Below are 14955 nucleotides of genomic sequence, written 5' to 3' on the forward strand. Positions count from 1 at the left end.
GAAGTAAAACCTTGGCCCCTGCGTAATCCTTATTACTCCTTACTTTGCGGTTGTGTCGAACCTCAGATTACTCGAAGTATTTACATACGTCCCTTCTACTTCGACACAACGGTTTTTGACTACGAGAACTTAAGGATGGGGCAGAAATGGCAACAGTTGCTTTAAGTTGAATATGCAGGTGTAGTAGAACCTGGGTGCAGTTGTACAAAGCGATCTTAGCGCTAAGGTGACTGTATCTCCCATACCTTAACATAGACTTAAGATAGTCTTAGCGCTAAGGTTGTTTTGTACAACGGCACCCAGGTGATTGTAACTGCTGATGACTATACTACTTGGATATTATGTGAGATCTCGGTCCAGTCTCACGAAGCAATCAGAGAGCTGTCACTGTTGAACATTATCATAGTTAATCTGTGGAGTTGTCCATTTTTCTTTATCTTTTGATTGTTTCAAAAATGTTTTTAATTTCTAAAAATATGTTCCAGTATACATGTTTTGTTATTTGTGTTAAACGGGGAGTTGGTTTTCATACTGAGCTATCCTACAACGACTTCCTTGATGTATGATGACATTATAGATGTCTTCGTGCCCCAAATGGGCGTGGGTGCTTTTCAAACCACTTCGAGACATGACTGGCTTCTTGGTATATGTAAGTTATTAACTCCGAAATGAGCAGTCTGACAGCTTTATTCATTCGAAAAACCACATCCTTGAAGACTTGCTTTGATTTTCGACCGTTCGGTTGAAAGATGAAATAAGCCCGTTAATGAAAATCAAAAACCGGACGTGGGATCGCCATTAACGGAAACGAGGAGCTCTTCCAGTTGAAGTATGACAGGTGGGAAACCCGGCTAATAGCTGTAGCGGCGCATCTACAGTAAATGTGGTACTTATATCTAGGTCATTCTTGAATGAGTGAATATAGTATAAACTAGAGTCTGTGAATATACGACTCTTATGTGGTTGACACATGTCACCGGTTCCCAATTGCGCAGATCGATGTTCATGCTGATGATCACTGGATTGTCTGGTCCAGACTCGATTATTTACAGACCGCCGCCATATAGCTGGAATATTCCTGAGTGCGGCGTAAAACTCAACTCACTCACTCACTACGACTCTTATGCAGACAAAAAAATAGTTGATGTTATGAAGAGCACCCATGCCATCAACCGCGTCCCTAAAATGACCACCTGATCCTCTTTAATCAGTGCTTGGGGCAGTGGGGTAGCCCAGTGGTTAAAGCGTTTGCCCGTCACGCCGAAGACCATGCTTCGATTCCCCACACGGGTACAATGCTTGAAGCCCATTTCTAGTGTCCCCCGCCGTGATATTGCTGGATTATTGTTGTTTATTTAAGCGGCGTGAAACTAAACTCACTCACTCACTAATAGGTTCTTGCTAAAGTTACGGTGTACCTGTGGAGACTGACAATTTGGTCAATCGAGAACAATACAGACTTGACGTAGTGAGTGCGTGAGAATGATTTTACGCCGCTTTTAGCAATATTCCAGCAATATCACGTCGGGGGACACCAGAAATAGGTTTCACTCATTGTACCCGCGTGGGGAATCGAACCCGGGTCCTCGGCGTGACGAGCGGACGCTTTAACCACTAGGGTACCCCATCAGCCCGGACTTGCCATAGACCTACGTATTCCATCTCACTGTGCGATCACTATAGCTTGTTTGTACCGTACACAGATCCAGGGGTATCCGACATCGGCCCCGCCATGTACGACACGGAGAACCCCCTAGGGAGGTGTGGGCCCTGCTTTAGTATGGCTTCCAAACACATCTACATCGACGTCATGGCCGGGCCCCCTAACGGTCTCGTGCAGCCCGTAGACACGCACGGTAAGCTTTGTCTGTCTCACAGTCCCTGAATAATATTTTCAGTTCTCCCAACTGCCACCCTAATGCTATGGCACTGATTGAATCAAGTCTTGATTTTCCTCAGTTTCTGAATCTCCCATCTTAATTCTATCAAATATATATTTTGAGACTAAGCGTTGACTAAGCTACGTAGGGATAACTGACTAATTTCAATGTTTCTGTTTACAACACAGAGTTCTGAATGTTCATATCTACAGTCCGTTTGAGTCAGAAACGGACCGATGAATTGCAAATTTTATCAAAAAAACTTTGCGACAGTTCACTATTTGTTACGAGGTGTGCAGAGAAAGGATGGAGACGGCACAGCACAGGCTAATGAATCAATAACTTGGTGGGCACTTGTGCACGTGCTTCTCTAACACCTGGCTGTCCCTTTCTCTGCAGTCCGCCCTCGTAACAAATAGTGAACTGTGTCAAACTTTTAATGATAGTTTCTTAAAGAACTTTTTAGGTGGAGTCCGGAAAATTTTCAAATATAAGAAAGCTGTTGGGTATTAGTAAATGATAAACATGTGTACTACTTATATTTATGTGGCAATTTTGTACAGTGATAAAGTTTGCAATTCATCGGTCCGTTTCTGACTCAAACGGACTTTTTTTTTAGTGGGTTACGAATTCTAATGGTATGTAACAACTTTTGATGAAGAAATGCTCTCCACGGAATTCAGAATGATAATTTGCTTTTGATTCTTAAAAGTGTTCGATCTTGACCTTCAGGGTTTGAGTCGCCTGGCCCCGACTTCCAGCCCAACTCAGGCTACTGGGGAAGAGGACCCGAAAAGTCCTTTGGGACCAAGCGGGAAGTCGTTTTTCAGGAAAACCCAGGTTTGTGTTTTTTGTCGGACATTCCCAGTGATGTCATTTTATTACTTTACCTACCGAAGTCACATATTTGTGTTGGCTGTCTGTCATCAAGGAAAATCATATCTGAAGTGAGTGAGTGACTTCAGTTTTACACCACTTTTAGCAATATTCCAGCAATATCACGGCGGGGGACACCAGATTTGTACCCATGTTGGGAATCGAACCCGGGTCTTCGGCGTGACGAGCAAACGCTTTAACCACTAGGCTACCCCACTGTCCCTCATTTCTGAAGAGTGAGTGAGTATGGTTTACGCCACTTTCAACAGTATCATCGAGATAAATAGGCACCACACATGTACAAATGATGGGAATCGGACCCGGCACGTGCATCTTGGACGACACGATGATAAGTTATATTTATGAGTGAGTGAGTGAGTATGGTTTTACGCCGTCTTCAGCAGTATTACGGGACACCATAAATAGGTATGACACATTGTACCAGTGAGTGGAATCGAACCCGGTCCGTACATTGCGTCCTCATTATGACGTATATCTATGACTCGACATATATGTGTTGACGTATATATTGGATATAAGTTGGGATTATTGACAGTTTTCAAAATTATAACTAAATGAATACGCACGCTGGATAATCGTTGTGATGTGTCCAGCAAACACGATCTTGTCAGCCAGTTACAGTGAATGTAGCACAATAACAGGGTGAACTATAGTCTGTTTGCAGTGAAAACGTACCGATGAATTACACCTTAATCAAATAAAGTGAAATGAAAATTGCGAATCCTCATAATTTTACCTTGCCAACTGAACATGTAAATCTCAGAATTTTATTCAACCTAGGATAAAAGTTGTTTAACAAACAATCATAGTTTCAAATCGCTATTATATCGCTTTGTATTACAAGGGGGTATGCACATTAAATGAAACACCGAGAACACGTAGGGTTGGTCTAAGTTAACGCTCATCACGTACCGCACGTGCATTTGTTTCACTCTTCCAACTACTGCGCTTACCCCTTGTAATACAAACCCATAATAGCGATTTGAATCAATGATCATTTGTTAAACAACTTTTATCCTCTGATAAATAAAATTCTGAGATTTAAATGTTCAATTGGCAAGGTAAAAGTATGAGGATTCGAAATCTTAATTTCACTTTATTTGATTTACTTTTTTATTTAAAGTGAAATTCATCGGTACATTTTCACTGCAAACCGACTATAAAACACGTACTCTACAACTTGATGAGGATGGAACGTGTACGTAGAATGGGTTTCATAGCGTTTGTTGTCACGCTGAAGACCCAGTTCGATTTCCAAATGAGTATAGTATCTGGAGCCCAGTTCTTAGTTCCCAGTCCGTGATATGTCGGGCATGTTGACAAGAGCGACGTAAAAACCCACTCACTCTCCGAGCCCGCTCACACACCCATTGCATTTATGGATCTTAAGATTGTAAGACACACATTCAAATTATTTGAACACAACCGCAGACAACGTAAAATATATGACTACACAAGCTGGTCAACACAAGTTATAGAGGCGATAGGATGGCCTAGTGGTTAGAACGTTCACTCGTCACGCCGAAGACCCGGGTTTGATTCCCCACATTGGCCAATGTGTGAGGCGCATTTCTGGTATAAACCGCCATGATAATGCTGAAATATTGCTAAAAGCGGCGTAAAACATTATTCACTCACTCACTCACGAAGGGTTTGAAGTCAGCAACCATACGTAACGAGTTCTATTCCCCCTTGGCAACTTCTACCCGTCCAATCATACCAGCTATAACTGCGCCTATTATTTTAGGCTGCCGGTTCTACATCTGGAATAGTGCCTGTGGCAATCTGTAATTTGTCAACCAGCAGATTAATACAGTTCTCACTTGCCTCTCGGCTCCCATCCCATCTATAATGAAGCCAACAGGATTACTCCTGCCATTTGTTGCTCAACGCCTCGGCGCATGATGTATTTCTACACTCAGGCCAGCAACATGTGCATTGCAGGAATCGTGTATCCAGCATCTGGCGATATAACACTGATGCCACAATATCTCCATCAACCTCTCCAAATTACACACAAGTACGGCCACATATGCTAAAACGAACCTGGTTAATGGTGATAGGGTGTCCATAATCTTGACGCCCAGGAGATGGTAAAAATCATTTATTTATACAAGTCCACGTAATCTCCTCCTCTGTGAGTGAATTTATGAGTGTTTCAGCTGATCTAGGTGCATCTATATTGCAATTACGACTGCCTCGTATTAAACAGTACGGGGTTACTGTAGATAGTTAAGTGGCAAGTGGTGTATGGGTTGGTTTAGAGCTGCTGTCAACAGTATATTTCAGGTAATGTGAAGTGGAATGAGGTTAACGTCACTTTCAAGGTTATATAACTTACACAACCACGTCCATATGTGAGTGAGTGAGTATGGTTTTACGCCGCTTTTACCAATATTCCAGCAATATCACGGCGGTGGACACCAGAAACGGTCTTCACACATTGTACCCATGTGGGGACTCGAACCCGGCCTTCGGCGTGACGAGCCAATGCTTTAACAACTAGGCTACCCCACCGCCCCCGTCCATATGTGAATAATTTGTTTGTACTGGCCTGGGTATTTGCAGTTGTTATATTGCTATTCCACTGCATGAAGCACCATGTTTGTTTGTTTGTTTGTTTGTTTGTCCAGTAATTGACATCATGAGCATCGGTCTACGCATTTGGGATACGATGACATGTGTCAACCAAGTCAGTGAGCCTGACCATCCTATCCCGTCAGTCGCCTAGCCTCTTACGACAAGCATAGGCAGCTGATGACCAAGCCTAACCGGATCATTCACTGGACCATTGTCTTTTCCCTTTATATGATTGATACGGGGTGCCAGGCTGAGAAACAACAAGTACCACGTGTTAACGGCTTTTGGAGTGACGCGACCGGGGATCGAACAACAGACTTTCGCTCTCCGGGCAGAGAGAGATTCTATCCAATTGAACTATATTTAATTAAACCGCAGTGACCAGCTCGCGTATCAGAATTTTACCTGCTGGATGCCTTTGAGCTAAGAAGGGGATTAACATAGGGATAAAATTACAAACAGATCGTTGACATTTATCTTTTTCGATCACGAGAAGATGTGTTGGATTCAAACTCATGCAGATACTGTCATCAAAGGGACACAACTCTGCATGGCAAATGTTGACGCCAAAGACTGCAAGACTACCAGGAACCACGAGCGTCAGACTTTGTCCCAGTGTCCGCGACGATCTCATGATGCAATCATTTCAAACAGCTGCTTCGTGTTTCCACATTGGCATACTCTTTTATGATATATATTGATTATTTAATCACCTTGATTTATTGAACTGATTAACGGTCCAATTTAACATCATAGCAATGGCTTAAGCCTTCAACCGTGTTTTCTGTCACGATACATGTTTGTCCAGAGACCACACCATTGTTTTGTTGGGGTGTTTTGTTATGTTTTTCATTCATTCATTCATTCATTCATTCATTCATTCATTCATATATTAAGCGACCGCCTCCGTGGTGTAGTGGTTAGAGCGTCCGCCCGGAGAGCGGAAGGTCGCGGGCTCGATCCCCGACCGCGTCATACCAAAACACGTTAAAATATGGTACTTGTTGGTCCCTGTCTGGCGCTCGGCATTAATGGGTACAACAAGGACTGGTCGGCTCGGAGTCAGTATAATGTGTCTGAGTGGGGTATTCATGCTTCACTGCGGCATGGTATCTCAGTGGGCTAGCACTATAAAACCAGCTTCAGTCTGGGCTAGTACAAGCAGCCGCACATACACATACACACGCATGCACGTCGTCATGTGAGCGAAATATTCTCAAGCACGACGTTAAACCCAATTTCACCTCACCTCATATATTAAGCTAAGTAAGTAAATTTGTATTTTCGTTGGAGGGGTAAAGTTTTGTTCTTTTTAGGGTAGGTTGTTGGGGTTGTTTGGGGTTTTGTTCGTAGAACAAATTATTATTTTACCCTATAATTTAGAAATCTTATTTTGGTAATTCTCTGTTGCAGGCCCTGGCGACTACGACATCCCCGACCCCAACAAGGGCCCGTCTTACTCACTGGCCAAGCGGCTGTCCAACTCGGATGAGACAACCAGACGTAAGTGCAGCCACTACACAGCTAGGCAAAACTAAGTCCTCCCGATCGCGACTGAAACGCGAAAGGTACGCGAGCGTGTTTACGTTTTATTATGGTTTAGTACCCGAAAAAAACAGCGTTCCCAGAACCGCAATCGTGTTTCATGTTGCGAACACCAGCGGTGTGGAGGCAGTTCTTTTCAGGTGTAGCCAACATTTTAATTGGATTATGTCGAAAACATGACGTCAGTCTCTACTTCCCGAGACTCCGTTGCCTTTCCTTTCCCCTTTTCACAAATACCTTTATTCAAGATTTCAATGGCACTTATTTTTCCCCGAAAAAGGAAACTGTCTGAGAATATGCTTGCAAAGAATATTTCAGAATGTTGAGAAAAATCTTGCCAGTCACATATACATTTTTAGATAGATTTTATCAAATCATATTTTCGCTCATAGTTTTAGTTAAGGAAATGTGTGTATTTGCAGCGATTAACTGAAAAAAACTCTGGTCTCCATACACACACCTAGCCCTTCGAAAACATACCAAACCCACCCCGCCCCTACCCCTTGAATATGAATGGTCAGTTCCATCTGTATGCTTAAGTTAAGTTTCTTAATCCTTCTTTTATCAGATGCAACGTTAAAACAGTTTCACTGCAAAACAAATAATGACAGAGCTGTGTTTCAAAGTCGATCGTTTTGTGCGTGAGTATGGTTTTACGCCGCTTTTAGCAATATTCCAGCAATATCACGGCGGGGACATCAGAAATGGGCTTCAAACATTGTACCCATGTGGGGAATCGAACCCGGGCCTTCGGCGTGACGAGCGAACACTTTAACGGCTAGGCTATCCTATGAATTAAGTTCACATGCAATCACGTTTATAAAATGTGCCAATCTCAGCAAAATTCACCTACCTCTCTGACGGCGATGTTGCATCTCCCAGTTGCAAGTCTCTAACTACCTGACACGGTGTACCAGGTTGTTATTAAGTCTAAAGGCCATACGAGGATACCGTCTCGTCTTAAGTAGTGATCACGAAGAGAACCAACACGTTGCACCTACCTTGGCCACCGAGACTTGCAGATGGGAACAGGGCTTGAGCAACACTGACGATTTTAATTGCTGATTAAAGGTGCGTGCCTGGCGCGACAACAACAGATAAACAACTACAAACACGCAAGCATGTCGCCTAGAATATTTCCTGTGCATGCTAAAATAACTAGAATCGGGGAAAAAATGTGTGAATTAATCAATACCTGATCTGCTTAATAGCAATGTAAGTGCATACAGAATAGCACCGAATATTTGAATGAGGTATGGGCGTTATCTAAGCCTGCTGTGGAATATGGGTGAATGGTTGAGCTTGGTGATAATTCCTGGAAACGTTCACGTAATGGTTGGTGCGTGTGTTGATTTAGCATCTCCGTCATGGTTATTGGGAGTATTGAGTTTTAAAAAACAAGTCCATTATCAGTATCAGGTTTCTCCTTGTTTGTTAGAATCGTGTATATCATTATATACTACTCACACTTTGATCAGGATCACAAAAATTCACAATTTTACTTAAACGTAGATATTTAATTTGAAATTGTATCCATTTAAAACTGAATAAATAATGAAATGGTATCTCCTCTTTAGGCAAACAGCCACTTTAATCTAACCTTATGTACTTGATACATGAGTAACCGTGGTTTTCATGGCACCAAGCAACCATTTTGCAAATCATGGAACGAGTTATTGACAAATAAACAACACCTGTCAATAGCATAGCATCCACAAGATGCAGTGACATACTGAAACCAAGGATACATGCTAACAATAAGCTGAGATATTTTAACCAAATTAGACCCCACATCATAGTTTTCTGTTGAATCAATGATTTGATCTTCAGCAAAGTGTGAATAGTATATGTATTACGCGACAAACGTGGATGTCGTTCAACCACAGAGGTGACATATATGCCAGTGGTTAAACATCTGATTTTTTAAAAACAAACAGTAGTATAGGGAATCACGTATATCATTATATCTTATGCGACAAACGTGGATGTCATTCAACCACAGAGGTGACATATACGACAGTGGTTAAACATCTGATTTTTTTAAGAACAAATTGTTTGATGCTGCACTCAGCAATATTCCAGCTGTACGGTGAGTGCATGTGAGTGAGTATGGTTTTACGCCGCCTTTAGCAATATTCCAGCAATATCACAGCGGGGGACACCAGAAACGGGCTTCACACATTGCACCCATGTGGGGAATCGAACCCGGATCTTCGGCGTGACGGGCGAACGATTGAACCACTAGGCTACCCCACCGTCCCCTAAACTTGTTTTGGATGTTAAAATATTTCATATTCACTTGTCATGTCACGTGTCCCCTTGATGGAGAGTTTTCCAGGCATTTAAAAAATAATAATCCATAAGCCAGTTATGTTGACGAACCATGTGGGGAATCGAACCCGGGTCTTCCGTGACGAATGGACTCTTTAACCATTAGGCTACCTCACCGCCCTGCCAGCTATCCATTGTTACAATGGAAACATATTGTAATTGTGCGATTTCACTCGTTAGGTTGACATTGAAAAAACATTTGTCGTGATAGACGTTGACGTTAACAACATTGAGAGATACCTTCGACGGGATGGTCCATGCTAAGTTTCAGCACTGTTGGCCAAATGGATCAGAAGAAAATAGCAAAACATCTTTCAGTCTTATCAGACATTCAAAACGCGTGGGTGGCACATCAAACACCAAGGTAAAGCCAATATATCAATCGCTTCTACCATAGGGACAAGTATAGAAAAAACACACTTCGCCAAAGAGAGTCTGACTTCTTTTAAAGCTCAATGTCCCCATGACCTTGCATGGTGAAGGTTAAAACCGACGGCGGTTGACTGGACACTGAACGAAGCGTTCGTATCATATGAGAGCGAGTGCGTGAGTTAGGTTTTACGCCGGTTTTAGCAATATTCCTGCAATATCACGGTAGGGGACACCAGAAATGGGTTTCACACATTGCACCAATGTTTGGAATCGAACCCGGGCCTTCGGCTTATCGAGCGAATGCTTTAACCTCCGGGCTACCCTATAACAAATGCAGCTTGTGTCTTCTGTATCGGAAGCATGACATCACTGATAGTAACCGTCCTCGTGACTGGACACCGTAAATGATAGAGTTGCACAACAAATTGATGAAGACTGATGTGGCAAAATGTTTCTCAACCGGCTAACGATTTATCGATGCAGTGCACTGACAATTGTACATATTCCAACAAATGCACCTACCTCTCCCATGGTGGACTCCGATACACACAGAGTGTTCACGTGTAATTGGTTGTGATAATGTCTGTACTATAGAAGGGCACTACCGCTCTTAAGTACAGATCACAGAGGAAAATACGGACGTTCCACCAACCTACAACCTCAACAGAACCAATACTGATAATTTTAATTGATAATTAAAGATGCTTGTTGGCTCGGCATCAACGGATAACTATAAACACGCAAGCATGTCGAATTTAACATTTTCGATGCCTGCTTAAAAGCAAAATTAATCCATACCCGATACGCTCACAGATGGGACCAGTGAAGTTCCGGGTTAGATTTGATCTTCAGTAACCCGTGCTTGTTGTAAGAGGCGACTAACGGGATAATCACTGGATTGTCTGGTCCAGACATGATTATTTACAGACCGCCGCCATATAGCTGGAATATTGCTGAGTGCGGCGTAAAACTAATCTCACTCACTCACTCACATGCAACCTTAAGTGCTTACGAAATAGCGACAAATTCGGGCTGAGATTAGAGCGTGTTACAATCCTGTTGTTCAACGAGGGTGAGTGGTCAGGGTAATAGCTTCAGAAAATCAGGGCTAAATAGTCATTGTGTTGCGTTGACTTTAAATCTCTCTTATCAGTAGAAAGGTGAATCAGCCGATTATCACGCGTGTTTGATGAACGCTATATGTCAAACCCTTTCTGGAGTTAAATTTCACGTTTGGCAAAAAATCAGCGGGTATCTGATGAAACTTAATTACTTAGTCGGCGTGTATTGGGTATAGAGTTAATCAACTGTGTTTGCTTTATGTTAAAAAATACCACATTTGGAAAATGTATGTAAATCACACAAAATGAAAGAAAAACGTTAGAGATTTGCAGGACAATTACTCAAACCTGTTTGGTGTTTATCTCGAATGTAAGCTTGCAACAAATATTTTTGAAAGGAACTCAGCCTAAACATTTGGCCATATTTTTATACAAAAGAGAAGTTACGAATGGGAATGAGCACAATTAGCCAAGTAATGTAGTTATAGTCCTACGTAGGTAAACTGAAGAACAATCATCATATATGAGGACTTCCCAAACATCTTTGCTCAAAACATATTAAACGAATGGATTGCTAAAAGCCCCAATAGGATGAAAACTTGGGTTTAATTGACACAGATGTGTTTTGTAATACAAAAAAATATTGGATCCTAATTACTATTGACAGGAACATGTAAAAAACGCATGGCGTGATTGCTGTTATATTGCGAGCAATGGTTGCGAGTGCGAGTGGTTGATAATATGAACAGCAGCCGTCCCAAACTGTCTGCGCATGGCACATTGCCAACCACATTACCTGTCAGGGTCCGGTTCCACAAAGCGATCTCAGCTCTAAGGTGATCGTAACTCGCATACATTTACATTGACTGAGCTCTGTGGAATGGGAACATCAATGTATGATGTAAATTATCTTTCCTCACACATAAATGTTTTCTGATTGGCTGAGCCAATGAATGTACCCCGCTTACAAGCGAGTAACATTTTCTATGTTACCCGTTGGAAATGCCGAACTGTGGGCATTCGTTTGGTACTTCGTGTTTGTAGAATTTGGGCTGTTGCCTAACTCCGGTACTCCTTATTATGGTCCAATACCCGTGCTTCAAACAGTTCAAAATTAACATTGAGGTGTTCGATAAGATAAATACTGGTTCACTGGTCCCCCCTCGCCCTTCGGGCGCAAAGAACATAAACAAACATAGAGGGTACATCAACCCATGCCCCCCTCGTGACCAGTGAACAACTTTTAATGTACAATCATGTATAATTGTGCACTTTCACTGCGAGCTACTAGATCCCATTAGTATATAATGCCTGGAATGCCGAGGAAGGGTTGAGCAGTACATTTTCTGTTTTAGGCAAGAAGAAGAAGGATCCAGCACCAAATACATACGACGTCGGCAGCACCATCGGCAAAGCTGTTGCAATCTCCATCACCGGCAGGAGGAAAGAACACCCAAAAAGTAAGCCATACTAATAAACAGATTGCCTTTGTGTCAGAATCAGGAAAAGAAAAAAATATCACCAGAAAAGTACGTTTATAACGAACATCTCTTATAACGAACTGACTGATGTTACAAAGTGTTCCTTTGGCCACGGTCACTTGCTGTGTAAATAAGTCGAACAGCGTATAACGAACGACGGTTCTCACAAATGATCCTCTGAGTTTGTTACAACCGTATTTACTGTAATTACAAGAGGACGGTATAAGCTATCGGTGCACTTAAAACTAAACTGATTAATATCAGGAATAAATTGAACAGTGCTAATATTGAGGTACTTGTAAAGCAAGCACAATCCAAGCACATTACGCACTACTAGGATACTCTGTTTTCCTTCACACCAAGGCATCCAGAAGGCCGGACCGTCATCCAACGCCTATACGCTCAAGACGTCGTTTGATTCTAACTTCAAGGCCGCTACAATGGCCTACCGCTGGTTTGACGTCAATGGTAAGTCTGGCACCGGAAGTTCAATTACTTCATTTGTGTGGAAAGCCGCCTTTGATAGAATGAGGTAGGACTGAGCCAGGGCGACCATATCCATCACTATTTCTTTCCATATAATTGACATGTTTCAACATTTCCACTGTAGATAATATATCGTTATAGAGCGACCCTAACCATCACTATTTCTTTCAATATAATTGACGTGTTTGACCTTTTCCACTATTTCCGCTGTAGATACTATATCGTTATAGGGCGGCCCTAACTTTCACTGTTTCTTTCCATATAATTGACCTGTTTTATAATCTTCGGTGATCATTTCCTCTCTTTGCACAATATACAATTATCTTTAAACGGTGCTGTATCTTTATACAGTGAACCCTCGGTAACCCGGAAATCTAGGTTTCTGCACGAAACGTGTCTGTCTGGGAGCTTCTGAATGCATGTGTCTGCGTGTGTCCGTGCGTGCATGTGATTGGCAGGTCAGGTATATGTTTATATTTCAGCTTTCTTGGCCACCATCCTTCATCTGCGAAGGCACACTGTACACAATATGACATTCATTTTCCCCTATTTTAATGATTCCTGGAGGTATTACAGACATAAACCCGTTTTAATCGAGTTTTATTGTTACTATCTAAGAGACTGGGGCGGTATTCTAAAAAAGTCCTCAAAACGGTTACTTCTTGGACGGTAAATTCTTCTATTGGCATGTCTGGCGGCCATTTTTGTCAACTGACTTAAGTTACATACATAGAGTTAAGCCTAGCCAACAGCAGGCTTAGGACTTAAGTCGAAAATTACACAAACTTAAGTCTAATACTTTTTGTGAATATGACTAAGAAAAAACATAAGTCTTAAGTCAAAACTTAAGTTTTATTTGGAACTTAAGTCATTTTTTAGACTTAAGTCCTTTTAAGAATACCGCCCCTGGAAAACAGGATTTAGGAGAATAACCCAATATCCAGGCCTGAAGTTACTGTTAATGTAAGTCATTATAGAAAGGTAAAATTGAACAAAATTTATATTCATTTTGGATTTACGTTAAAGAGGGCTCGTTTCTAACATAAACATAGCCTCGTATGGATCGATGTCCGTAAACCTGAACAGTTTAACTGAGAGCGTATTTAATACAAGAGTGAGTGAGTGAGTAAGGAAGTATGGTTTTACTCTGCTTGTAGCAATATTCCAGCAGTATCATGGCGGGGGACACCGGAAATGGGCTTCACACATTGTACTCATGTGGGGAATCGAACCCGGGCCTTTGGTGTGACGATCGGACGCTTTAACCAATAGGCTACCCCACAACCCGTTCAATAAAAGAGATTCCACTGAACAAAGCGGTATCTATCAGCGTCTTCTACGTGCCTGTGAATTTCTTCAAAAGCAGTAGTCCGGAGTTAACTCCAACGTCCAGATAACATACCCTTAATTAACTGAAATACTGCCCAAGGGGCACTGAACGCCTGCCACTAGAGGGAAAAGGTGGTTGTCATTCTAGGATCTGTGTACGTGGGCAACGAAAAAGTAAAATCCATAGCATCTGGCGACTGTCCGCCGTCTGTCCACGTCCTGTTTTCACATTTCCTGATAAAATATTGAATATTGATACCTGTTACGTTAATATGTTGCATCGATCTCTCATAAAGAGATAGCTCAAACCAGTGGTATCAATTCAGTCAAAAGTTCACATGTCTGAAGTTGGTCTTGGAGTGGTAAACAGATGTCATGTTCGACACAGAGATAAGACTCTTCTGAGGTCAGGTACCTGTTGCTGTATCACATTTTGCTACAGAGTTGTGATGAACAATTTATTTCCCTGAGAGAGAAACAATTATTTAGGGCCACAAGATACATTTGTGTAAATAATATATATAATTTATGAACCTAGAGCAAAATAGTTTTGTTCATGTAGTCCCACTGATCGGGCTATTGTTATTCAAACATTTTAATATCTACTTGAATGACGAACTCAGTTTAGATTTGTTTGTTTGTTGTTTAACGCCGCAATCAGCAATATTCCAGCAATATGGCGGTGGTCTGTAAAGGAGGGGAGGGGAGGGCATGAAGAAATGTAACACACGCGGTCTGTAAATAATCGAGTCTGGTCCAGACAATCCAGTGATCAACAGCATGAGCATCGATCGACGCAACTGAGATACGATGACATGTGTCAACCAAGTCAGCGAGCCTGACCACGATCCCGTTAGTCGCCTCATACTACAAGCATGGGTTCCTGAAGACCTTTTCTGATCTGATCTTGATGGTGCCGCGTTTGTGGTTTAATCTTCACGGGTCAGCCCAACTTAGGAATGAGGAATTATTTTTCTGGATTTCTAGCTGCCG

At 42.0% G+C, this 14955-nt stretch overlaps 2 protein-coding genes across 2 annotated transcripts in view; one reads left to right on the forward strand and one right to left on the reverse strand.

Moving 5' to 3' along the window:
- LOC124289901 (orexin receptor type 2-like) overlaps positions 1–14955 on the reverse strand; it is a 141399-nt gene that overhangs the window by 97515 nt on the left and 28929 nt on the right. The window lies entirely within an intron of this gene.
- LOC124289904 overlaps positions 1–14955 on the forward strand; it is a 67775-nt gene that overhangs the window by 4380 nt on the left and 48440 nt on the right. Inside the window, exons 5-9 of the mRNA XM_046726579.1 lie at positions 1704–1856; positions 2613–2720; positions 6771–6860; positions 12022–12126; positions 12511–12615. Of these exons, the coding sequence (XP_046582535.1) occupies positions 1733–1856; positions 2613–2720; positions 6771–6860; positions 12022–12126; positions 12511–12615 (532 nt within the window). The 5' untranslated portion in view covers positions 1704–1732. The remainder of the gene's footprint in view (positions 1–1703; positions 1857–2612; positions 2721–6770; positions 6861–12021; positions 12127–12510; positions 12616–14955) is intronic.

This window comes from Haliotis rubra, unplaced genomic scaffold (assembly GCF_003918875.1).
Source record: "Haliotis rubra isolate DU_JTF1 unplaced genomic scaffold, ASM391887v1 Scf451, whole genome shotgun sequence".
In the NCBI taxonomy this organism is placed as follows: Eukaryota; Metazoa; Mollusca; class Gastropoda; order Lepetellida; family Haliotidae; genus Haliotis; species Haliotis rubra.